General features: G+C 39.9%; 1 protein-coding gene across 1 annotated transcript; it reads right to left on the reverse strand.

Moving 5' to 3' along the window:
* Positions 1-1,907: 1,907 nt before the first annotated feature.
* Positions 1,908-27,330, reverse strand: LOC144681710 (deoxyribonuclease gamma-like). Its single transcript, XM_078543599.1, has 8 exons — positions 27,093-27,330; positions 24,367-24,455; positions 23,780-23,866; positions 21,365-21,468; positions 17,843-17,955; positions 10,606-10,763; positions 5,943-6,039; positions 1,908-3,192 (listed from the first exon to the last, which is right to left on the reverse strand). Exons 1-8 carry the CDS (start codon positions 27,225-27,227, stop codon positions 3,103-3,105), a joined length of 873 nt encoding a protein of 290 aa, XP_078399725.1. The 5' UTR covers positions 27,228-27,330; the 3' UTR covers positions 1,908-3,102.

The following is a 27,330-nucleotide window of genomic DNA, read 5'->3' on the forward strand; positions in this document are numbered from 1 at the left end:
GCTCTGCCATTCAATAAGATCTTGGCTGACCTGATTGTAATCTCAACTCCACATTCCTGCCTAACCTGATTAACCTTTCACCCCCTTGTTAATCAAGAATCTATCTACCTCTGCCTTAAAGATATTCAAATACTTTGCTTCCACTGCCTTTTGAGGAAGAGAGTTCTAAAGACCCTCTGAGGGAAAGAATTTCTCTTCATCCCTATTTTAAATGAGTGACCCCTTATTTTTAAACAGTGATCCCTAGTTCTGGATTCTCTCACAAGAGGAAACATCCTTTCCACATCCACCCTGTCAAGACCCCTCAGGAGCCTATATGTTCCTTACTCTTCTAAACTCTAGTGGATACAAGCCTAGCCTGTCCAGCCTTTCCTCATGAGACAACCCGCCCATTCCAGATATTAGTCTAGTAAACCTTCTCTGAACTGCATGCTTCCAACGCATCTTTCCCTAAATAAGGAGACCAACACTGTACTCAGTACTCCAGATGTGGTCTCACCAACTGAATAACTGAAGCATAACCTCCTCCCTAATTTTGTATTCAATTCCCCTTGCAATAAATGATAGCATTCTATTAGCTTTCCTAATTACTAGCTATACCAGCATACTAGCCTTTTGCAATTCATGTTACTGCTGAAATGGAATCATTTTTACACCAATTGGCAGTATCGAGGACTCCTAACTCAGCTGTACAGTTGACTGGGCTGACAGTAAAGCTCAGTCTTCCCTGCCCCTCAATCCTCCAACCTGGGAGTGCCCCTTCTCTTCACTGCACCAACTCAGGTACATTGGTACTCATCTGAAAGTACCAATGTAGACATGTGATGGTTTGATGAGTTTCAATGGAACACTACCAGGGTTCCAAGGGTTAGGTTAGGAGAAGAGATTGCATTCCCTGGAACATAGAAAGTCAAGGGGTGATTTGGCTGTTGGAGAGGATAGGGGGTTTGAAACTCAGGTTGGGATTGAATAGGATGCGAGACTGCAAACAGTCTGATTCAGCTGAAGACAAGGCCTGGGAGGGAAGGAAGCGTGGAAAAGGTAAGAAATTTGTGACAGGTTCGAAGATGATAAATTCAATCTTTCCAATGTTTAAGTGAAGAACATTAAAGCTCAACCATGTATGAATATTGGATAAATAGTCCGACAACATAAAGGTGGCAGAGAGGTCAAACTGTGTGTTGCCAGCATGCATGTGGAAGCAGACCTTATGTTTGTAGATGATGTTGTCAAGGCCGGTATATACATGAGGATGGGTCAAGGTTAAATCCTTGGAGGACAGTAGAGGTAATAGTTCAGCAGTCTTGACAAGTAGCCATTTCTGGAGATGTTTTTGAGAGGAAAGTGTGAGGAATTCCCACCAAGCTGGACAATGGGTGAGGGGCATTGGAAAAGAACAATGACATTGACTACATCAAAGCCTGTGCAGAGTATTAGGAGGGAAAATGCATCATCATCACAGTCACAACAAAATGTTGTTCATGACTTTGGGTTCCTTTAACACTCTTTCTCCTTTATGTCCTGTAGTCATAAGGTATTTTTTTTTATCACTTACCCCATCAACAGGATTTTGTACCCAGGTCTTCAACATCTGTGTTGATAGACTTCCATGTGACATTGTATTTCTGACTCATAAACAGACTTTTCTCTGTCACATATACATGCAGTACTCTGGATGAGATTTGTAAAATTCATGAAATGTAAGCTGTGATTTTGACTATTTAATCAGGATATACAGACCACTGAGGCTAAAGCAGCAGTGTCATTGTCATTGAGATTGTAATTGCAATATGGTGTGTAGTTTATCTACAGTTATTATGCTTACTTCTGATTCTGGTTCTTTTCTGCATGGTCGGTCATTGAATTGAAGGTGGTTTTGCCAGTGACAGTCATAGAAAATCTCTGTATTGACAGCAGTAAATGATTTATTTTTTCAATTGTATTTGTTATAGTCTTATTCCACAGAAAACACATCATGTACATTGTGTGAAGCACTGCTGCTATAGTTTATGTGGCTTATTGAAGCATTTCAGCATTTTATGATAACAAAAATTATGGGCGCCATTGTTCAATCCTTTTGGTTTCAATATCATTGTCAATTTATCAAGCCATTTGAAGTAATTATTGGTTATATTTTAGCAGTCATTTCTTTCCATAGAATGCCAGGGGCTTTATTGACTTAGATGTAACAAGCTAAAACGCACATTTTTGATATTATGCCCGACATACACTTCCTCCCATGATTGCACCTGGTCCCTGGTTTGATCAGTTGTCCCCCTCAGTGTTAGTCAAAATTGACATCTTACTCTGTAAATTCATCAGTTGGTGCTACAGAAAATTCATCATGTTGTCTGAGGTTCCACTGGCCACCTGCTGCTTCCCACCCATTACAGTTGGTCATTTAGTCATGCAGATAAAATAATGGAGTTAAAATTGCCTGCATTTCTTGCTGCTGATGTCTGGGATGGGACAGGTGAGCGGTTTGATGCCTAAAACTCATTCCATTCATATTAGGGCTACAGTAACAAAAATGTTGGCTTCTGATGTTGGAGGTGGGTGTCGGGGGTAGGGTTGGTGGTGGTTAGTAAGGGACATGCAGCAATCCAGGATCCACAAGAGGGGTGGGTTGGGATATACCATTGGAGAGGGTAAGTCAGATAATGTGGAATGAAACTGTGGAGGCAATCAAAAACTAGGATGGGAACCTTGCAAACTCAATGCTGGGGAATAGAGAGTCAATGGACTTTTAAGAGGATAAGGTGATTATATAGGAGATTGCATGATCTAAGATTTGACCCTCAGAGTCTTGGATTAAAATTTATTAAAGGTGGATGAGGGGTTGTCGGCAAATAAAGCAAGCTATCCTTGAGATGAAGGAAGTGTAGATTAGAAAAGAATCAACATCCCCTGACACCAGCTGTAAATGGTCCCTTTGATGTATACAAATTACATATAATACTTATACAAAAGTTTAGATGTCATAATTCAACTTAATGGTAAACCAAATAATGATTTGTACAGGTTAAAATTGATAACAGAATCAATGTGCTGACATTCCATTTAGAAGTAATGGAATCAGTACTTAATGTTCTCGTCCCCTTTCTAACCTTTGAAAGATCTTAACTGGTGATAAAAGCTTTGGGGTTCCTGCAGACCTACTTCCACAGGAAAGTGGTCGCTCACTTTCAGGGCCTGTGAAGTTAGAAAAATAGGAGACTGTCAGCTTTGATTTAACTATGATGGAGAAATACATACAGTGCTTAAACCCAAGTAACATTCCAGAGTTGTGTTCTATTCTCCATCACCAGCCCAATAAGCTTGCTTAAAAACTGTGATGTGGAGTGGCATGGTGGTTTAGCATGTTGGAGCATCAGTGAATAATAAAGTAGAGTAGCCTGACATGGATTTTGCCCATAATCCCCCTCTGAATGGTTTTCATATATGGACCATACTGTTGTATGGAGGTGCTCAGTGGAAGCTAGGCACTTTCTCACAGGAAGGAGAAAGACCAAATCTTTGTGAAAATCCTCATTTTCCACTGGAATACAGTTCCACAGTTGGCAGTAATTCTCTAGTACCTCATGTGAAACTTGACATTGAGTGTCAGTCAGCTGTCTAGCTATGAAAGACATCCCAGCCAAGACCTATCCTGTCCTCATCCGGTGTCCTTACATGTGCAGCTCCAATGGTTATCACAGTGATTGATTTTTCCCAAACCCAAAACAACAGCCACTATGGTCAGGAGTGGTCCATGGCTATTCTGGTTCAGATCTATTAATCACAAAATCAATGTGTTCTTTCTGGTTTGTGGATCAGAGAAATATATTTTCCTTATAATAGAGTAAGTATAATTTAAAACATTTGAGGAAAAAGTAACATCTACCACGATTGATTTAGCTGATCCTGCAAGGAGCAAATCGGAAATACCAATTATTCACACATTCAATATGAAATTGCTTAGTTAGAAAATTAATCCACAATTCTCTTAGTTTTTAAAAATAATCACAAATTCCTATTACTGTACAGGCTAAATCTATTATTATGACATATTTGTGGTTTAAACCACAATTTTGTGTTTAATTTTTCCTCTTTATACAATTCCCAAAATCTTAAACAGTAGTAGAAAATGTTCCATTTCCATTGACATAATTGGGATGACTCCCTTATTGAAGCCATCTCACCCAGTTATACATTGAACATGTCGCTTGCCCTAACTGTTGTAGTGTTATGGTTCTCATTGCCAGGTCCCAGCATGACACTTTGCACATCTCACTCTCCACCACACTCCCTCCTCCTCCTTCAAAGTGTCTCCAACACCAAAAACAGATTTGCTCATTTACTGTGTGTACTTAAATTTACTGTGTTGTACTTAAATTGGCTCCTACATTTATCTACAAAACAACAACCGCTGAACTTTACAAGTAATTCATTGGTTGTAAAATAGTTTTGGGATATCCTGAGAACTTGATAAGGGATCATACTTCTTCATTTCTCAGTCACCACCCTCCCACATTTCCTTGAAAGTCCAGCTCCTCATTTCCCTTCTTCACTCAGTCATTCCCACCAATCCATGGAATCTCGTTTCCAACCATTCTATATCACCAAGACTCCCCTGGTCAAAAAATCACTAATGAAAACTCTTTGTGACCACAGTAGGCTATGCTTTCTGTTCACAAGCTCATCTTCTTTTCTTGTAAGTGTGAAACATTTGACCATCCCATTCTTTACTGTCAGACACACCCATGGTGCTGTCATGCCATTGTTAGACTTCTGTCCCCACCCAAAGTAGCACATTGCCTCCCAAACTGGTTGCTGCTCCCATCCCTGCATTGTCATTTCAGGTATGTCTCAAGTCTTCATACTTGTCCCTCTGCTATTCCTTGCAAACATGCTACTTCTAGGTGGCATCATTCATAAACATTAGGTCAGCTTTTATATATATCTTGAAGGCACCCAAATACAATTATTTGTCACCAGTGGCTCTACAAATACTTCCTGCTGTCCTACTGCTTAACCAACACCAAGAATTGGATGATGTGGAATTCTCCTAAGCTCAAAACTAGAAATCCAGCTTGCTCAGTTTCTGCTAAAAATTAATGCACTTTAACCCCTGACTCTAACCTTTTCCATGGCTGCTCACCAAGGCTGTGCTCAATAGTACATAATGCTGCTGTCCTGCATATCCAAGTTAAGCTTCAAGCTCCATATCTCAACACAGCCAAAACTACCTACTTTCACCTCTGCAACAAAGTCCACCTTTGCTCCATGTTAGCCCTTTTGTCAATGAAATTTGATTCATGCCTTTGTCACCTCATCCAATTGCAACTCATTCAAAACCCCACCATCCACATATTATATTGTACTAACTCCCACTGACCTATCACACTAATACTTAACTTCATTGGCTCCCCATCCTGTAACTTATTGAGTTTAAAATCCATGTCTACAAGTTCCTGCCTCAGCCTCCCCATCTCTACTATTCATTCACTGCTATGTTCCAGCTTGCTCCTTCCACTCTGGCCTCCTTTGCATCCTCCACTCCGACTCCACTTTTGCATCAGTCTTTGGTTATCTTGGACCCACGCTCTGGAATTCTTCCTCTAAACCCTTCCGCCTTGCTACCTCTGTCCCTTACTTCAAAGCCTATTTTGGTTTTGCTTCCAGTCACTAACCTCTCCCTTCTTTCATCACTACTCAATGTTTTTTTTTAACCTCTTAAGGACTTTGGGATATTTTACTGTGCTGGAGCTATTATAAAATTTCAAACTGTTATTGCTATTACTGTTGCAAGTTGACATCTTGCTGCATGTTGGAATATTTCACAAGTAAATCCTCAGATCAACTTGAAAATGTCACCTTCAGCCAGATGGTGTATGCTATTTTCAAATGTTGACAGTTATCCTGTGTTTTCCTGAAAATGCATAGAATTACAATCGAATTACCTGTTCTTCAGTCATGCCATAAGCTTCTTTGAAGTCAAATATATTGACTGAATTTGGAATGACTGCCTTTACTAATTTTTCTCCATGAAGCACAATCCTGTTTAAAAAAATGAAAAGAAATGTGGTTGTAAAAATTTTAATGTACATTGCTGGATATACTTTACCAGTGTACTCACACCCATAACTAGAGAATTGCCACTTCATGGCTGTTGAAAAACAGGAACAGACTGGGCATTTATAAAAGACATTCTGCACCTCAAAATCAGTCCAAATATGTATATAAAACACCAAACTGCCAATCAAACATTGATGAATGTGAAAGAAGTCTGATCATACATGTGTAACACAAAACAGATTCACTCACTTGTCCGTATTCCAGTAATAGCTGCAAATCAGGAGGTGGAAGGGAGAGGGGAACTTGGTGAAATTACAATCACTAGGGAAGTGGTACTGAGCAAACTGATGGGGCTGTGGGCTGATAAGTCTCCGGGTCCAGCTGGACATCATCCTAGGGTCTTAAAAGAGGTGGCTAATGAGGTAGTAGATGTGTTAGTGTTAATTTTCTAAAATTCCCTAAATTCTGGAAAGGTTCTATCAGACTGAAAAGTAGCAAATATAACCCCTTTTTTCAAGAAGGGAGGGAGGCAGAAAACAGGAAACTATAGGCTAGTTAGTTTAACGTCTTTCGTGGGGAAGGTGTTAGAGTCGATCATTAAAGAGGTTATAGCTGGGCACTTAGAAAAACACAAGGGGCAGAATTTTCTGCCTGCTGGGCGGGCGGGGAGCCAATCCCCACCGAAGAAGCGGGCCCCGCTGCCATTTTACGTGGGCGGGCCATTGACAGATCGGCAGGCACACAGTGGATTTGGCTGTGCCCCCCGCCTTCCTGAAAATTTGAGTGGGGCGGGATGATGTCGAGGGGAACCCCCAACGTCATCCCGCGTCACTTTACATGTCGGCGAGTGGGCCCTGCCCCCTGTTCACCGATGGCAAAATTCAGCCCAAGGTAACTGACAAGAGTCAGTGTGATTTTGTGAATGGAAAATTATGTTTAACCAATTTATTAGAGTTCAAAGTAAAAACGGCGTAACATGCGCTGTGGATAAAGGGGAGCCTGTAGACTTATTGCACTTGGATTTCCAGAAGGCATTTGATAAGGTGCCGCATCAAAGGTTATTGTGAAAAATAAAAGCTTATGGTGTAGGGGGTAACATATTAGTGAGGATAGAAGATTAGCTGGCTGGCAGAAAACAGAGAGTATGCATAAAAAAGGTCTTTGTCTGATTGGCAGGATGTGACTAGTGGAGTCCCGCAGGAGTCTGTGCTGGGGACTCAACTTTTTACAATTTACATCAATGACTCAGATGAGGGGAGCAGAAGTATGGTAGCTAAATTTACAGATGACACAAAGATAGGTAGGAAAGTATGCTGTGAAGAAGACATGGAGGTTGCAGATGGATATGGATAGGTTGAGTGAGTGGGCAAAAATCTGGCAGATGGAGCATAATGTGGGAAAATGTGAAATTGCTCACTCTGACAGGAAGAATAAAAAAGCTAAGTATTATTTAAATGGAGTTTGACTACAGAATTCCAAAGTGCAGAGGGATCTGGGTGTTCTAGTGCCTGAATCACAGTAAGTTAGTATGCAGGTACCACATGTAATCAAGCAGGCTAATGGAATGCTACCCTTTATTATGAGAGGAATTGGACATATAAGTTATACAGCGCATTGGTGAGACCGCATCTCGAATATTGTGTGCAGTTTTGGTTTCCTTATTTTTAAGGAATGATGTAAATGCATTGGAGGGGATTCAGAGGAGGTTTTCTAGATTGATACCTGGAATGAGCAGGTTGTCTTTGAGGAAAGGTTAGACAGACCGGGCTTGGAGTTTAGAAGATTGAGGGTGACTTGATTGAAGTATATAAGATCCTGAACAGTCTTGACAAGGTGGACATAGAAAGCATGTTTCCTCTTGTTGGTGAGTCAAGAACTAGGGGCCACGGTTTTAAAATTAGAGGTCTCCCTTATAGGACAGAGATAAGGAGAATTTTTTTCTCTCAGAGGTTTGTGCAACTTTGGAACTCTGCCTCAGAAAGCAGTGGAAGTGGGGTTAATGAATATTTTTAAGGCAGAGGTAGATAGAATATTGTTAGGCAAGGGAATCAAAGGTTATCAGGGTAGATGGGAATGTAGAACTCGAAAGACAAACAGATCAGCCATGATCTTATTATATGGTCTACTTGTGCTCCTATTTTGTATGTTTGTATATTCCTTATATTAAACATAAGGATAAATAAATAAGCTTTTGCTGATTTTAAAACTTACTGTATCTGATCATTCTGTACATATATTTATATAAAATGCTGTAAGAGGGTCAGATTTTTTTTCTCCTTCCTTTTCCTTATTTCTTTGTGCATCAATTGTTAATGATGAATGAGTCAGCCTGCTTTTGTTTTTGTGTACTAGGTTATTTTTGCTATTTTCAGATATCGACTGGAAGAAAGGAGGACCTTGTGATAACCTGACTGGCATCACTCATCAATTAACTGACTTCATTGATATTCTTTTTAATTAGTGGAAGGAGAATGAGCCATTATTCTTCAGTAATGCAATTTTTTTTCTCAGTATGGTAAAGTGAGGCACCCTGTCCCTTTAAGAGAATGCAAGTGTACTGATCATGTGACAGCACTGACAAATCACTGCTCAGCGTGGGCAACTGGGAACTGTAAGTCTCGTTCTGGAGGTTTCTGAGTGAGCATGTATGATCTGGTGCTCTGCCCTATGTCTCAATAAACCATCATGTTTATTCTTACATCAGTCTCTCCCCGTTATTGACTGAAAGCAGCAATTGATAAGAACATAGGAAGGCATGTAGTTAGAGTCCGGTTGGCCAATTAACTCATTTACCCAAGACTTAAAACTCTTTAATAGGATTATTTTCTTTAATGTATGAATGCCTAATTCTCATTAAAAGGATTCTGATTCTGCAAAAAGATGGTTTCTCCCCATGGTTGCTGATGTCTGCCACAGGTCAGAGTTCCCTCCTTTCCACTTTTTACATCATAACGGGACTGATACTGCTGTATTTCAAAACTCCCATTAAGTGGTCTTCACATTACAGGAAGGGTGTGACCACACCAGCGAGGGCACAGAAGAGATTTATGAGGATATTGCCAGGAATGGAGAATTTAAGCTATGACGAAAGATTGGATAGGCTGGAGTGGTTTTCCTTGTAATAGAAGAGGCTGAGGGATGATGTAACTGATGTGTGTAAAATCATGAGGTGCCTATTTGCTTTGGCAGAGGTGTCAATAACTTGGGATCATAGATTTAAAGTAATTGGTAAAAGGACTAGAGGGAAGTTGAAGATACATTTTCACCCAAAGTGTAGTGAAGTTCACTGTCTGAAAGGATGGTAGAGGCAGAAAACCTCATCACATTTAAAAAGCACTTGGATATGCACTTTTTAAATTCATTCATGGGATGTGGGTATTGCTGGCTGGGACTACACTTATTACTCATCCCTAATTTCCCTTTAGAAGATGGTAGTGAGCTGCCTTCTTGAACCGCTGTATCCCACGTGGTGTGGGTACACCCACAGTGCTGTTAGGGAAGGAGTTCCAGGATTTTGCCCAGCGACAGTGAAGGAACAGCGATATAGTTCCAAGTCAGGAGGGTGTGTGGCTTGGATGGGAACTTCTAGGTGGTGGTGTTCCCATGTCTTTGCTGCCCTTGTCCTTCTAGATGGTAGTGGTCCTGGGTTTGGAAGGTGCTGTCTAAGGACCCTTGGTGAGTTCCTGTAGATGGTACACACTGCTGCCACTGTGCATCGGTGGTGGAGGGAGTAAATGTTTGTGGAAGGGGTGCCAATCAAATGGGTTGCTTTATCCTGGATTGAGTCAAGCTTCTTGAGTGTTGTTGGAGCTGCATTCATCCAGGCAAGTGAGGAATATAACACCACACTCCTGACTTGTGCCTTGTAGATGGTGGACAGGCATTGGGGAGTCAGGAGGTGAGTTACTCACCGCAGAATTCTCAGCCTCTGACCTGCTCTTGTAGCCACAGTATTTATATGACTAGTCCAGTTCAATTTCTGGTCAATGGGAGAACCCCCAGGATGTTGATAGTATTGACACCAGTTGAAGTGGTAAAACTTATGAGACTACGGACCAAAAGCTGCAAAGTGGGTTTAGGCTGGATAGATATTTTTCAGCCTGCACGGACACGATGGACTGAATGGCTTCCTTCAGTGCTGTAAATTTCTATGATTCTGTGTAACTGGATGTCAATCTTGATGCTTTTCCAGATGCAGGATGCCAGATTAGGTGTTGGTTTAGTTAACTATATGTACTTGCCATTTGCCTTGTTGAGGTACCATTGTTCCTATTTTTAGGGGAGTGAGGAATAAGGTTATTGTTAAGATTTGTTACTAAATAGTATGTTAAGTGGTTCCCATTGTTCTTATTAAAAATAAAGGGGAAGAAGAAAATTATAAATCCCTATTCATTTCAGAGTTTTACATTCCATTACTGTGTTATTGTACTGTAAAATATGCGTCCCTCGCTCCAGTGAGCTACAAGCCAGCCTCTACTTGAAACATTCTCATACAAGGTAAGAACGACATTTCTGCTCACTCCATTCCAAGTTCATCTACCTTCTCACCTGTCATACGCACAATTTGTGCTCTCTTTTACTGTTGTGTCATTATTATCTCCAATTAGCCAAACAAAATTGGTATCATTTCGCAATCTGATATTTGGCCATTGCTTCTTGCGAACGTACTCGCAATCTGCATTGAAGTCTCCCATAAGTATGAAGTACTGTTGAAGGCAAAAGGAAATGGTATTACAAAAAGAAAATCATCTCTATCTGAATACAAAGGACAGGACAATCATGTTCCACAATCTTCCCTAGTAACATGCATGTCTTAGTAATGTCTCAATGTTGGAAGTTTTAAGGGCAATCTATGTTCCATATTGAAGTAAATTGTTGCTATTCTCTGAGTGCTTGTGTTGGAAAAAATGCCCTGATCATATTTAAACATCAGTTGGTGCTAGGCTACTGCCTAGAATTTGCAAATTATCTGTGGCAATAGTAATGAAAAGATTAACTAGCTTTGAACAATAGTGTTCCAGAGAAGGCACTGAATCTTTTGAGCACAATTTTTTTTTCTCTACTTCCCACTCTGTCTGCTTTCAGAGCATTCATCTTGGTGAGATGATCTTGGTGACTGCTGACCTACTGTCATAATTGGGAGGGTAGAATATTACAACTTGCAAGTGTCAGGGATATCATTGCATCTTTACTCCATGAGGATCCAATCCGATGAGTCTGTATGTACACTGTTGCTCTGCCTCCTTAACAGGAAATGCACCTGAATGATCCAGAATGCCCCTAATAAGAAGTCAGAATTCAATGTCCGATTGACCAATTCACCCTTTTAAGGAGGCCTAGGTTCAGATATTTCATTATTCTTTAACACGATTTTAATTTCCATTTAATTTCCATAGTTGCTGGGAGACTATGGTGTAAGAACAATAACTACTACTTACATCTAAAGCATCCACAAGATGGAACCGATTGGCTTTTACTAATAAGTTACTTTTGACCTTTGTGAATAATGATTTAGGGTCCAACACAAGTCTAGATTGATAGTTATTAGATTTTTCTACTTAAAATGAAAATGGTCACATGAAATAGGCATTTTAAGTTAAAAAAAACCTATATTTTTTGAGCATCTATTTCCTCTTTTTGATTAATATTGGAAAGTATCACAAGCTAAGAAATATAACATGTGGGTTGGAGGCAGTTGAATAAAGTGGAAGCTGTAGCGGAAAACAAGGTCGGAGCTGAAGCTGTTATTTGAAAAATGGGAACATTAACACCAGGGCATTAGGCATGCAGAGGCATCCTTGTGGTTGAGGACAGAAGTAGAGGGATTCCTGGAACTGTGACCTGGAGAGTTGATCCTTCAGAGGTTGCACCAGGTGTGTAGTATTTCTGGGAGCGGATGCTGATGAGATTGATAGGGCCAGTTTCTGTGGTAACATATAGAACGATTTGCACTACTATTGTTTACTACAGATACTACAAACCTGTGCATTGTTTTTCCAGTTAAAGTGGCCTTAAATGGTGTACAAAAGTTGTTTTGTTTTTAATGCTGGCGAATGGTTTTCGAAATATTTGTGGAAAATTCAATGGCCCTCTTTCTTGTTAGTTGTGTTACTTGTAGCTGTTTGCTGATTGTTGATTTCCAGTTTTTCTATTTTTGAACCTCCTTTAGAATTGTTAGTTTCTCATTTCCATTTATTCCTCATTTAGATTTCAAATGATGTATATTTGTGATTTTGTGCTGTTTTACGAATACGACGTTGGAACAAAGGAAATAGGAGCAGGAGTTGGCCCTTCGGCCCTTCAAGTCTGCTCAGCCATTCAACTAGATCATGGCTGATCCTCTACCTCAATTCCATTTTCCCGCACTATCCCTATATCCCTCGATGTCTTTAATATCTAGAAAACTATCGATCTCTGTCTTGAATATGCTCAATGACTGAGCCTTCACAGCCCTCTGGGATTGAGAATTCCAAAGATTCGCCAGCCTCTGAGTGAAGAAATTCCTCCTCATCGTAGTCCTAAATGGTCTACCCCTTATTCTGAGACCGCGTTCCCTGGTTCTAGACACTCCCCTAGCCAGGGGAAACATTCTTTCTACCCTGTAGAATTTATATGTTTCAATAAGGTCACCTCTCATTCTTCCAAACTCTGGAGAATACAGGCCCAGCCTCCTCAATCTCTCCTCATAGGACAATCCCGTCATCCCAGCGATCAATCTGGTGAACCTTTGTTGCACTCCCTCTATGACAAGTATATCCTCCCTGAGGTAAGGAGACTAAAACTGTACACAATACTTCAGCTGTGGTCTCACCAAGGCTCCAAATGATTGCAGCAAGACATCTTTGCTCTTGTACTCAAATCCTCTTGCAACAAAGGCCAACATATCATTTCCCTTCCTAATTGCCTGCTGCACCTGCATGTTTGCTTTCAGTGATTCATGAACAAGGACATCCAGGTCCCTGTGGACATCGCCACTTCCCAATCTCTCCCCATTTAAGATTCATTTCTGTTTTTCCTACCAAAGTGGATAACTTCACATTTTTCCCCGTTATATTCCACCTGCCATGTTCTTGCCCACTCGCTTAGCCTGTTTAAATCTCCTTGGAGCCTCTTTGCAATCTCCTCACAACTCACATTCCCATGTAGTTTTGTGTCATCAACAAACGTTGATGACAATATTATACTTGGTCCCCACATCCAAATCATTGATATAGACTGTGAATAACTGAGGCCCAAGCACTGATCCTTGTGGTACCCCACTAGTCACAAGCTGTCAACCTGAAAATGACCTGTTTATTCATACTCTCTCTTTTTTATCTGTTAACCAATTTTCAGTCCATGCCGGGATATTACCTCCATTCCATGTGCACTAATTTTGTTTACAAAACTCATGTGTGGGACCTTATCGGTGTGGGACCTTATTGAAAGCCTTCTGAAAATCTAAATACACCACATCCACTGTTTCCCCCTATCTATTATGCTAGTTACATCTTCAAAAAACTCCAATAGGTTTATCAAACATGATTTCCCTTTCATAAATCCATGTTTTTTTTCTGTGCAATCCTACCATTATTTTCTAAGTGTCCAGTTAACACATGCTTTATTGTAGATTCTAGCATTTTCCCTACTACTGATGTCAGGCTAACAGATCTGCAGTTCCCTGTTTTCTCTCTCCCTCCTTTCTTAAATAGTGGAGTTACATTTGCTACCTTCCAATCTGCAGGAACCATTCCAAAGTTTATAGAGTTTTGGAAGAGAATCACCAATGCATCCATTATCTCTACAACCACCTTTTTCAATGCTCTGGGATGTAAGTCCAGACCAACTTTCAGTTCCATTAATTTCTCTAGTATTACTTTTTTACTAATACTAATTTCTTTCAGTTCCTCATTCTCCCTAGTCCCTTGGTTCACTAGTATTTTTGGGAGATTTTTTTGTATTTTCCTCCATGAAGACAGGCACAAAGTATTTGTTTAGTTTCTATGCCATTTTCTTATTCCCCATTATAAATTCTCCTGTCTCTGCCTGTCATGGGCCCACATTTGTCTTTGCTAATCTTTTCCTTTTTACATACCTATAGAAGATTTTACAGCCTGTATTTATGTTTCTCACTGGTTTATTTTCATATTCTATTTCCCCTTTATCAGTTTCTCAGTCCTCCTTGCTGAATTCTAAAATGTTCCCAATTCTCAGGTTGACAACTTATTTGGCAACTTTATAAGGCTCTTTTGTTGATCTAATACAATCTTTAACTTATTAGCCAAGGTTGAATCACTTTTCTTACTGGGTTCTTGTGCTTCAAAGGAATGTAAATTTGTTGTAAACCATGCATTAATTCTTTATAGGCTAGCCATCGCCTGTCTACCATCATATCTTTTAATGTAGTTTCCAAATTTACCACAGCAACTTGCCCCACATACCTTTATAGTTTCTTTGTTTAGATTTAAGACCCTAGTTTCGGACTGAACTATACCACTTTCAAATTTGATTTAAAATTCTGTCATATTATGGTCACTCTTCCCTAAAGGCTCTTGTACAATGAGATTATTAATTAGTAGTTTCTCATGGCACAATACTAGATCTAAAATGGCCCATTCTCTCTAACTGGTTCCCCAACATACTGTTCTAGAAAACTATCTCATATACATTCCAGGAATTCATCCTCATTAACAGCATTAGTGCAAATTCAATTTACCCAGTCTATATGTAGATTGAAATCCCTCATGATTACTGTATTACTCTTGTTACATACACCTCTAATTTCCTGATTTATACTATGCCTGACATTACCACCACTGTTTGGCGGCCTATAAACAACTCCCACCAATGTTTGTTGCCCCTTGCTGTTTCTTAGCTCCACCCAAACTGATTTTACATTTTGATCTTCCGATCTAAGACCCTCTCTCACTAATGTACTGATCTCATCCTTTGTTAATAATGCTACCCCACCTCCTTTTCCTTTTTGCCTATCCTTCCTATAGATTGAATACAATTGACTATTCAGTTCCCAGCTTTGGTCACCCTGCAGCCACGTTTCAGTGAAGGCATTTAGATTATACCCATTTACTCCTATTTGTGCTGTCAATTCATCTACCTTGTTGTGAATGCTGTGTGCAATCAGATACAGTGCCTTTAATTTTGCCTTTTTAACATTTTTCCGTATTTTGACCTATTTGACGCTGGCCTTTGTTTCTGTTGACTTCGAATTTTATTCACTACTTTTCTTCCTACCATTATCAACTTTATTTCTCTCCTATCTGATTTCCCTCTCGGGTTCCCATCCCCCTGCCAAGCAAGTTTAAGCCCTCCCCAACAGCACCAGCAAATCTCCCTGCGAGAATATTGGTCCTGTTCTTTTTAAGGTATAACCCGTCTTCCTTGTACAGTTCCCACCTGCCCCAGAACCAGTCCCAATGCTTCAGAAATCTAAAGCTTTCCCTCCTGCACCATCTCTCTGGCCACACATTAATTTGCTCTGTCCTCCTACTTCTGTACTCACTAGCACATGGGATTGGGAGTAATCCTGAGATTACTGTCTTTGAAGTCCCGCTTTCAGTCTCCTTCCTAGCTCTCTGAAATCTGCTTTCAGGACTTCACCCCTTTCTCTTCCTATGTCATTGGTATTGACGTGGACCACGACCTCTAGCTGTTCGTGGCTGTTTGATCCTTCCGAAATATAACGCATACTTTGTGTTGTGTGGTAAAGTAAAAAATTTTCGAGTGTGACTATGAGACAGACATGTGCTTCAGGCAAGCCCTTTTATGCATATGTTATATTTGTCCCTTCATCTGTCCATCCCTCCGTCTGTCCATTTGTCCCACGGTCTGTCTATATTCCTCTTGGTCCATTTTGTTACGGCAACTTTTGATACAGTTTTATATCCACAGTTCATTAATTTTGGCATTTGTCAACTGCTATTCACGTACTTCCGTGAAATAAGTTTCTGAAGTCTGATCCTGCCTCTATCGTCATCTATTTATGTATATGTGCTTTCGTACATTTTAAATTCAGCAACTGATCATCGTCAAAATACTATATATGAAGTGGATTGAATTGTGCCTAAAAACATTATATATAATTTGAGGCATTAAGGAATAAATGGAGTGCTTTTTTGAAATTAAAATAGATTAAATGACATATGAGGTGAGCAATATTTTATGGAATTTTATGCACAATATTTACATACAATTTAACTTGGTATTTTACGTATTTTAAATTAAGCAAGAAAATAATCACCTCTAACAACCAATATATACAAATCCCGCATTGAGGGGGAAAATAAAGGCAATTAAATTTCAAAACGTGGGACTTGAATCTGGGCTGGAAAATAGAAAGAATGAGATGACAGTGAGGTTTGGTTGGCTTTACCTTGTCCAGTTATGACTTTACCAGCCCTATGCAGAGGCATCTTGGGAAAATTATCATTTGTTCTTCTGTTGCTTTGACTGTTTTTATACAGGCACATTTGAAATGTATAGGTTCATTCAAAGTACTGGTTCAAATTAAAGGTTCTTGTAACCCACAAGGCAGCATGCTATATTCTACTATGACCTGAAAAAGCACACTAATTATGGAAAGGAAAGAATGAGGAAGGAAATTACAAAAATAAAGTAATCCAGTGTAATTAATGTTGACTTTGATTTTATAATGGAGCCCTTTTGTTTGCAATAAGGAGTTTAGAGGAATGAGAAGCGATGTCATTAAAATGTATTAAATTCATAGTAGGCTTCACAGGGTGGATCTTGAGAGGCCGCTTTCACTGACTGGAGAGCTTTGAACCAGGGGCCACAGTTTCAGCAGAGGGACGAAGCATTTATGACAGTGATGAGGAGAAATTTCCTCACTCAGAGGGTTGTTAATCTTTGAAATTCTCTACTCAGAGGGCTGTGGGTGCTCAGTCAATGAATATATTCAAGACTCAGATCTATAGGGCAGAATTTTTCCGTCGGTGAGCTGGGGGCGGAGCCCGCTCACTGACGCAAAAATGACGCAGGATAATGTCGGGGGGAATCCCCGACGTCATCCCACCCCATTTAAATATTCAGGAATGCGGGCGGACAGTGCAATCAGCTGTCCGCCCGCCGACCTGTCAATGGCCAATTGAGGCCATTGACAGGATAATTAAGGCAATTAAAGGCCCTGCCTGTCCAACCTTAAGGTTGGCGGGCAGGCCAGGAGCCCCAACGGGCTTCTGAAAAAACATGAAACCTCATCCATAATAAATTTTCTGTGATATTTATTAACATGTCCCATCTCGTGTGACATTGTCACATGAGGGGGACGTGTTAATAAATTTTTTATTTTTTTTATTTTTAAAGTTTCAAACACTGTCAGTGATCTCCCTGAGGCAGCACTTAGTCTCAGGGAAATGTGCGCATGCGCGAAAGAGCGCACTCTGATCATTGGGGAATCCCCCCACCCCCCGCACAGGAAGCGCATAGCACTTCCTGTCGGGCGGCCCGCCCACTTAAAATGGCGGTGGGGCCCATTTCGGTGGTGGCGATCAGCTGCCCGCCCGCCGCCGAGCCAGTGGGGCCCGCCCGCCCATCAAGGGCAAAATTCTGCCCATAGACTTTTGGACACCTAAGGGAGACAAGGAATATGGCGATAGTGTGAGAAGGCGGTGTTGATGTAGAAATTTAGCCATGATCTTATTGAATAATGGAGCAGGTTCAAGGAACCAGAGGCTTGCTCATTCTCTTTGTCCTAATGTTCTTATGAATATTATGGTCAAAGTGCAATAATCATTGTTACTAATTCACTTTAGAAAAAGTCTACAAGTACCTTTGCTCTCCAGCGTCTTTTCATCTCCACATAAACATCATATAACGCGTTCAATTCACTGACTGATGAAGCTGGTGTTGTGTGTTGAGGGATAATGACAAAATCTTTTACAGCTTGAGGAGTGTCAAAAGAATTGAATTATTGCAAGGATTCATTGTATGTGTTAAATACATTTTTTAGATTTCTGCAATTCTGCCTCATTGAAATAAAAAGGAATGATATAACTCATTAATGTCGAATCATAGAAGCACAGAAGGAGGCCATTTGACCTGCCATGTCCATGCCAACTCTTTGCAACAGCAGCTCAGCTAGTCCCACTCCCCTGCCCTTTTCCGACAATACTGCAATCTTTTCTCTTCAGGTGCTTATCCAATTCTCTTTTGGAATGTGGCAGAGCTTCAGAAGGACAATGAAAATTGTTATGAATTAGAAGTTTTATAAATTGACTGTTTTGGACTGTCTCTTTAATTCAAGGTAAAATGGAGGAATGAAGAGGTTCATGTGATCTGCTTCAAATTCTGCCTGACAACAAGGATGGATGGATTGGTTACCATGGGGACAGAGGGCCCCAGGTTGAGACTTGGTGCAAGCTAGGGGTGAAATATACATACCTGAAACAGTTAGCTGGGCTAACTGTAGACAGGTTTTCTGTCTGTGTTTCTTTTTGGATAGGAAGAGAGAGAGAGAGAGAGAGAGAGAGTGGTCTCTGAGAGACAAAACACTTTTCTAGTTTGGGGCTGTGGGAAGAACTTGTTCTTGTCCAGAAACCAGTCACTTCTGCTAGAAATTGGTTGAGATTAGAAATCAATTTGACTATGATGTCCCACCCCCTCTTCCCCTCATTGGCTGCCTTTACCTCATGGTCAAGGGAAGAAATCATTGGAGTAGGCCTTACTGCTGGCAATTTTCTTCATAAACTGAGAGAAGCGTTTTTTGATGGCTGCCCAATGTACAACCTGGCAAAACAAGGAGAAGCAAATCCATTGGAAGCTGGGGTTGATTTTGGACTGGTTAGTGTAAAAACTGTTATCCTGTGGAGCGCGGGACATAAAGTATAATTGTGGTGTAGGATTTTTGGTCCTGTTAAAAGTTAAAGGGGGGGGGATATCTTTTCTGCAGTTTAGTGTATTAGTTGCCGATTAAGTATTGTTTTGTTGATGTTCCTTTTGGTTTGTCTGTTAGAACTTGAAATCTTGTTCCTTTAAGTCAGTTGTTGGGAATTCAAATCTCTTTTTAAAAGTCATCAGTTTCTATGGGGACAAGAATAAAACCAAGGGTAAATTTTTAGCTCAGCGGGCACCGCCCAACCCACTCGAGCGTAAAATGATGCACGTTGACATCGGGCAAGCGTCGTTTGGTGGGGCGCACCGAAGCTGGCAGCGCGCCCGCCGACAATTAAAAAGCCTGTTAAGGCTATTAAATTATCAAATAAATTGAAATTTTCACTGTCCACCCAACCTTATGGTTGGCGGGCAGGCAAAAAGGCCAAGCGGCCTTTTCACTTTTTAGTGATGAGGTTTCCTAAAGCAAATGAAAATAAACATTTTAAAACTTAATTAATAACATATCCCTGCTCATGTGACAGAGTCACATGAGAGGATATATTCAATTACATTTTTATTTCCTTCTTTTTTAAACACTCTTCATCTCCTTGAGCAGCTCTGTGCCTCAGGGAGATTATGAAGTGCGCACTTGTGTGCATGTGTGAAGGTTGTGAATACCAGGCTGGCACTACCTCCCCACCCACCCCCGTCCCACTGCCCACGCTGAGCACTGCTGCTTGCGTTTCATGCGGGGCCATAATTGGCCTGCCACCGTGAAATTGCCTTCCGACCCCGATCGCGGGCAGCAGTCAGCTTCCCACCCGCTCCCGCCGAGCCCGCCTGACATGGGCGAAATTCTTCCCCAAGTGTGTGAAATCCAGGTTTAATCAAGTAAGCAAAGTGTCAAATAGACCATGGGCAGAAATTTGCCGTCGGTGAGCAGGGAGCGGGGCCTGCTCACCGACGCGTAAAATGACGCGGGATGATGTCGGGCGGACCCCCCAACGTCATCCCGCCCCATTTAAATTTTCAGGAAGGTGGGCCCACAGCATAATAACTGCGGGTCCGCCGACCTGTCAATGGCCAATTGAGGCCATTGACAGGATCAATTATACAATTAAAGGACCTGCCCGTCCAACCTTAAGGTTGGCGGGCAGGCCAGGAGCCCCGGCGGGCAATAGAAAAAACATGAAATATCATCCAGCGGCGGGGTGAGGTTTCATACAGGGTTTAAAAAGGTTTAATAAACTTATTATGTAAATTATGAACATTGTCACATGAGGGGGACATGTTAGGGAATTTTTTTTTCTCTATCTTTAATATTTTTAAAAGTGTAAGCGATCTCTCTGAGGCAGCGCTTAGCCTCAGGGACATGTGCGCTCTTTCATGCGCACGCACAAAAGCGCGCACTCTCGCTTTTGGGGAATCCCCCTTCCCGCACAGGAAGCGTGTTACGCTTCCCGTCGGATGTCATGCTGGGCAGGCGTTAATTGGTCCGCCCACGTAAAATGGCGGCGGGGCCCGCTTCTCCGGAGGGGATCGGCTCCCCGTCTGCCGGAGATTGGGCAACAGGCAAAAATTTCTGCCCCATGTGTTGAACCTATGACTAGTTGGCCTCATCTTTCCCTTCTATCCAGCTTTTCAGAGTTATGGGTTTTTGCATAATTTATTCTGATTCATTTAATTAATCCATTTAATTAACACAACTGACATAATTGAGCATAAACCAATACAAACAATATTACTCCTGTTTAAGTAATAAATAAAAAAGTTAATGTTTTAGAATTTAGCATGTCAGATAAAAACACATGGCGCTAATATCGTACTTCATAATTAACAAAACTTTAAAATTCTAACAGTTATCAAACCAAACTACAGGCAACCAGTGAATCAATGGCCAACTGCACTGTGTGGTGCGGCCTGACCCATCCAGACCCAGAAGGCCCGAGCTTTATGTTCCAGATCTGTACTGAGTCAGCTGATGTTGGGCAGGGTGACACTTGGTATCCGATAATAGAACTCAGCTTTTCTAGTTTGGGGATGTGGGGAAGAACGTGTTCTTGTGCAGAAACCAGTCACTTCTGCTGGAAATTGGTTGAGGATAGAATTCAATTTGATTACGATGTCCCACATCCTCTTCCCCTCATTGGCTGCTTTTACCTCAGTTCTGCAAAATTGTCAGATTTGAAGTTTTCTCCAACTCTGAATTGGGTGAATTTAGATATCTTCAAATCAGATCAGTTTTGGACGTGAGATCAGAATTCCTCCCTATCTGGACAGCTACTAAATGGCCCTGAAGAAACACTGCAGGGAAGTACCACAGTGCAGGAAACCATGTTATTTATTCTCCTACAATCAAGAACAAAATTACTTTGGGTGCCAGTGAGAAATCACCCTGATCTTCCCAGGGGGATTTCTTATCATTTTACTTCTATAAGAACATAACTATTTTGTATGTGAAAGAAAAAGAGTAACTTACTGGTATAACGAGATGAAAACCATACCACAAATGGTTCCCTTGCAAAAACATCTGCCTGCAGATCAGGATATTGATAACTTCTTTTCACCGATAATAGTTTATGTCTAAAATAGACATAGAAACATGTACAATAAGTACACAGTCCTACAGTCTAATGCTTCACATTAAACACAAGATAAGATAAACTTTTAAGGATTGACATTTGGATAACAAACTGAGTAGATTGCCTTATCATTTGGCAGGTTTCCTCCTCCTCCTTCAGGTACCATGCGCTATGATTATACCTGACAAACTACTGCAGTGGTTTGCCATTGCCTTTTGCAGTTTGGCTGACCGGGAAACTCTCCTGTTCTTACTGTCTGCCATATTGGAAGGATTTACAGGCTGATAATCAATTGGCTTGGCCATGTCATGAAAACACCTTCCATTTACAGGTTTACTTTGCAAAAAACAATAATCCCCTGAACTGCAGAAAGCTGATGTTTATCATGTATATATTTTTTTAAAGTTACTTCATAAAAGTATTGAAATCTTGGTGTTTTCTTAAAACTGTGGCTTTACCTAGTGAATATTTGATGTAGTAATTAAAAGTACTTATTTACAACACTTCACATTGATGGCAATGTTAGAGTTATCTGTACTACAAAGTTGTCTGATACTTAATTTGGTCTCTCAATCCCCCATGCATTAAGTTTCAAACCTCAGCAGTGTCCTTGTTAAACAGAGGAAAGAGATAATCATTGGAAGAGAAAGTAGATTAGTAGCATATTACCCTGGGGTACATGTACATTTTTAGGTACTTGTTTCAGAATGGTGTTCATGGAAGTTTAGGTGCAATTCATTCAAGGAAAGGACATAAAATAAGAAGTGGGAGAAAGTATATTAATAACCAAGAGTCTTGGAAGATTAAATGCATATTAGATTGGTGCACTGTCCTTTCATCTCTCGACCTACATAAAATAAATTTTAAAATTTCAACACAGCCATTATTCAGCATCAGTTGATATGAAATTCTCAATTATCTTCAGGAACTTACTCAAAGTGGCTATTGTATGGATGGATTAGAAATACTGAATCAAATAGCTGTAGGAAGTGATGCCAATTAGTACAATACAGAAGCAGCTTTATTCTGCATTTAAGCCATTTTATACTTCACCTAAACATGCTTAATACTGGGCGATTCTTCGAGTTGGTGAGTGATCAAGTTCACCAAAAGATATGAATTTTAAAAAGATGCAGGAAAAGGGGGAAACTACTCAGATGTATTTTCAGTTTAACCCTTCACTTTTTACTGTTCTATGAATATTTCTCTCTGGCTCTTTTAGTCATCTTCCCATGTCACTCAAATCTCTCTGGCTGAGAGGGCAGCTCCTCCTTCAAGGTGCTACTGCTCCCTAATTACTCTGAAAGGAGAGCACAGGAGTCATCAAGGATGTGCTGGCTCTGACTTTCTTCTTACCCGATGTAGAAATGTTTTACTCTGATCACTATCTCAGGAGTTTGGTATGTGGAAATCAGAACAAAACTCTGCATCCATTGCTTCTCTGCACAATCTGTATTACTATTTGTAAATTCAAAATATAGACATTTTAAAACTTTATAAAAAGTTCTTAACTTTGTTCAGACAATATTCTAAACAAAGAAATGTCTGAGTTTATTTTCTGTGGTTATCATTACAACCAGTTCCATTCTCTTCCTCCAGGTTCCATGCCTTAAGAGGGCATTGGCGACCATGAAATTCCATTGGATTGGTCCATGGTTATGCTTGGCAAAGTACTGCAGGGTTTGCCGTTGCCTTCTGCGGTATGGAAAATCTCCCACTCTCACCGCCTGCCAATACACCTGATGACAGGATTTACAGGCTGATATTCAACCTGTTTGGCCACATTATGAATGCACCTTCTGTGGCCATCAAGTCCTGAAGTGAGACTTGAACCCAGAGCTTCTGGCCCAGAGGTAGGGATGCTACCACTGCGCCACAGGACCTCCATTCTATTTCTAGCGATTTAAAAAAATTGAAAACAATTAGGAATGTGAAAAGAAGATTTACCAGTTGAGGTTATTATTAGCATTACTTGTGATTGAGTGTAGATTTGTAACATTTTCTAAAGTGAAAAAGGATAATTGCAATGAACTTAAATTGCTCAAATGTTCCAGTAGGCAGAATATTTATTTACAGAAGTTTTCAGCGAACAAACTTTGCACTTGAGATTGTCTGGCACATGCACTCAGTAGAAACGATCAGAAAATAAATCAAATTGGGAAACTTGCTTTAAATGGACAGATGAAATGTTTTAAAAGTCAGGCTAAATACTGGAGTTGTGGACTGTGTACTGGAGTTGTTTGGTGTGCACATCTTTAGATTCCTGGTATAATTGATATCCCTTTAAATATAGAAATGAGGTGGAAAAATACCTGTAAATGAAAGCATACTGTTCTTTGTAGACCAGTCGTCCCAAACGTTCACTGATAATCGATTTGTATTCATTTTTGTTGCCTTGACTTGAGGTAAAATGTTAAAATAGTTATTATTCAGGCTCAGTATATATTAAATGACTTTATTACAACAGGAAGCAAATCCCCAATCTGAATATTAAATTACGCTCAGGGTGTATACCTTCTATTTTCTGATGGTGCTTGTTTTCTATTGTCTGCTTTAAATGGATCGTTCCACATATTATTTCCCAGAATAAATGTCAAACATGCTCTTGACATTCCAACCATGATTCCATTTAAAGGGATATGAAGGAAGCATTGCATTAATATAAGAAATTCTGGAATGATAATGGCCATTCAATCCATCAAGCCTGTTCCATCTAAAACCCAGGGATGATTATTCTATCTTGTACTTCAAACCTACCACCGCTTGTTGTTTCCCTAGTTGAAGGAACATAAGTCTAGAAGTTGTTACATTGGACAAGCATTAAAAGTAAAACGACAGTCCACACTCACGGTGCACACCTGCACTGTTTAGAGAGACAAAAACATCTTCATGATCTTACTTGTTCAGTCTTTTCATTAGTGTAGGAAAGGCTTGGTTTCTTGAGTCCTTAATTTCCATCATCAGCATTAGATCACAACGAGAGATTATCTGCAGAAAAAGACGGATATGCTGAATGGATTATGCATAAATATCTGCAAAAGGAGTTGATGCTACATTCCTGTCTTGGAGATTTATTGACGCAACTTTGTTGTTGTTCCTTGGAAAAAGTTTCAGATGTGGCAAAACAATGAGAGAATTGGCTTGAAGTTTTCAGTGTGACACTTGTTGATGGTATGCCAGAGGACACTCTGACAAAAATGCAGAATGGTAATCTGTGCAGAAATGCTTACCAATGATTATTAGCATCCTGATTGGCATCCTGCTTGTGACAACTTGGCACTATGGCCAGCACATCCTGAGTGCCTATCAGGCATAGGCTCTGCACAGAAACAGCTAACAGGGTCAAGGGCATCAGTGGCAGCAGAAGTAAATAGACTCTATTAAGAGTTTAATGAAAAACAGAACAAAGTTTTGGGAAGTGATTCATTTTCTCTGATGGGCTATGTCAGTGCAAGCATTGTTTACCAATTTCCTCTATCATCAAACAGATTCTATTCAGATTTAGATCTCTATTTCAAGCAAGAATGAACTTGAATGACAGTTTATAAATGCAAGTTTTTCACATATATATACATATATATAATATATATAAAACACATATATATGCACACACATACATATATATATATAAACATATATATATAAAACATATAAACACACACACACACACACATATATATATATAACACACACACACACACACACACACACACACACACATATATATATATATATATATATATATATATATAGAAAATCTATAACATGTCCTTGGGACATCCCAAAGTACTTTACACCCAATTAAGTATTTTTTTGAAGCATAGTCACAGCTGTAGGGAAACAATTTGTGCAGAGAAAGGTCCCACAGACAGCAACAAGACATGTGACCAGATAACCTGTTTAGTAATGTTGGTTGAGGGAGAAATATTGCCTAGTTCACTGCAAACAACCCTTTGAATAGTGCTGAAGGATTTTTGTATCCACCCGTGAGGGCAGGTTGGGCCTCGGTTTAATGCCTCATAACTCCTTGTACCCTCAATAATACCTCATTTGACATTGAATTGGCCCACTCAAATTTACACTTCCTTCAGTCTTTGCACTGGTAATTCAGCAATTTTTCAATCTCATTGTTTAAGGAGCTAGACATTCTCATGGCCTGATCATTCACGTCCTGGCTGCGTGGTTCCCCTTGCTGCAATGTGATCAGTTTGCAATTTCAGTAACTTGCCACATAAACATTTTAAAAACCTAAACCTGCAAGGGCAATTCTCAGAGCAATTAGACTCAGTCCCACAGCAACTTATGGTCCATTATCTTTTTTTCAGTCTATCAATTCTGTATGTGTAATCTTTAGAATTACAGCTCTGCAATTTATAACCCAAGGGCAGCTTGAGCCTATGTAAGTTCAAGCAGTTGTGAAAACTGAATCTATAAATTTCTAACAAAATCAGTCAATGTGCCACTTAAGCGTTATCATTTTGGAGATTATTTTTAAATACTGCTGCTTTGATAATCCCTTTTGGATTTCCTAAACTTCCTGTTGAAGCCATCCTCAGAAATTCCATTCATGGGGTGCCCCATGAGAAACATTTCACAAACAGTATAAAACACAAAGCATACAAACAAAATGTATTACTGTTCCCCACAGCTTGGATTTCATAAGACATTTTCTTCAAGTGTAAATATGAAATGGTGACTTCAGTTTTACCGCAAATGTTATCAAATTTTCTGCTTACATAACTAGACTTGCAATTATGACAGCTTTGGAACGAAAATTGTTGCACTTTGAGCAGAAGCTTTAATCCTTCCCATTTATTGTTAGCCACAGAGATCAGATGTTGCAATTACTCTCAGGGTTGTAAAGCTGGGAAAGAAAAAAAAGTCATCTAGGAGCCCTGGTTGCTAGCCAGTGACAGGAATGTACAAATATGTAGGTGGCAGGTGAGTACAGGATTGATTTTGCCTGTGATGCTCTTGGTAATGGAACAACTTTCTGAAATTCACTGTCTAGGATGGCCACTATAGCAAGTTACTAGACAAATGTTTGAACCAAAGAAACCACACCAGAACACAAGCAGCATCTTCAGGGGAGCAGGAAAGAAAATTCAGGGAAAATAATAATAACAATTATCCTTGTCAGTACAAGTTGAAAATCAATCTGAAATTAGACATTTTTATCTGTTAAGCAGTGTCGAGGCTTTAGCAGTCAATAAACATTTGGTATGAATTTTAGTTACAAACATAGGGATTTTTTCCATCACACTAATTCCAGTTTGAGGTTTTATCGTTATTCTTGTCAAACCGATGTATAGAAATAACTCATGTTTTTCATCCTACATAAATTTAGAGGCTTCCCATACAGAAATAATTGGAGAGGATCATAAGTGATTCACAATTCAGCCTGTGCACTGGAATCATATCATTTTAAAAATATGCTTGCAATTTAGTAAATTAAACTTAATAGAGGAATTATGTATATATCAGAAGGACACAGGACTAACTTAATCTGACCCAATCAAGATCAGTAAACTCTGTTACAAATTGAATCAGTTTTAAATAATATTGAGACTCACAAGATACAAATTCAAGATAAAAAACCTCTTTAGTCAAATATCTCAAACTCACCTTCACAAGCACATCCAGGATTCCTTCCTTGGCTATTTTTGAGATTCCAAATGTCCTCACATTAAAGGAACAGATTTTAAGAGACTGAATCCCATGAAAACTGGCAAGAAAGAGAACAGCATGGAGAAACAACATATTTACCACCTTCAGCTATTGGGGAGAGACACCAACTAGTGTCAGAATGCAGCGTATTGGCGTGATGAGAACTCCCTTAGCACAGTTTGTCTTTAATTGCACT

The sequence above is a fragment of the Cetorhinus maximus genome, chromosome 6, assembly GCF_964194155.1.
Source record: "Cetorhinus maximus chromosome 6, sCetMax3.hap1.1, whole genome shotgun sequence".
Classification (NCBI taxonomy): Eukaryota; Metazoa; Chordata; class Chondrichthyes; order Lamniformes; family Cetorhinidae; genus Cetorhinus; species Cetorhinus maximus.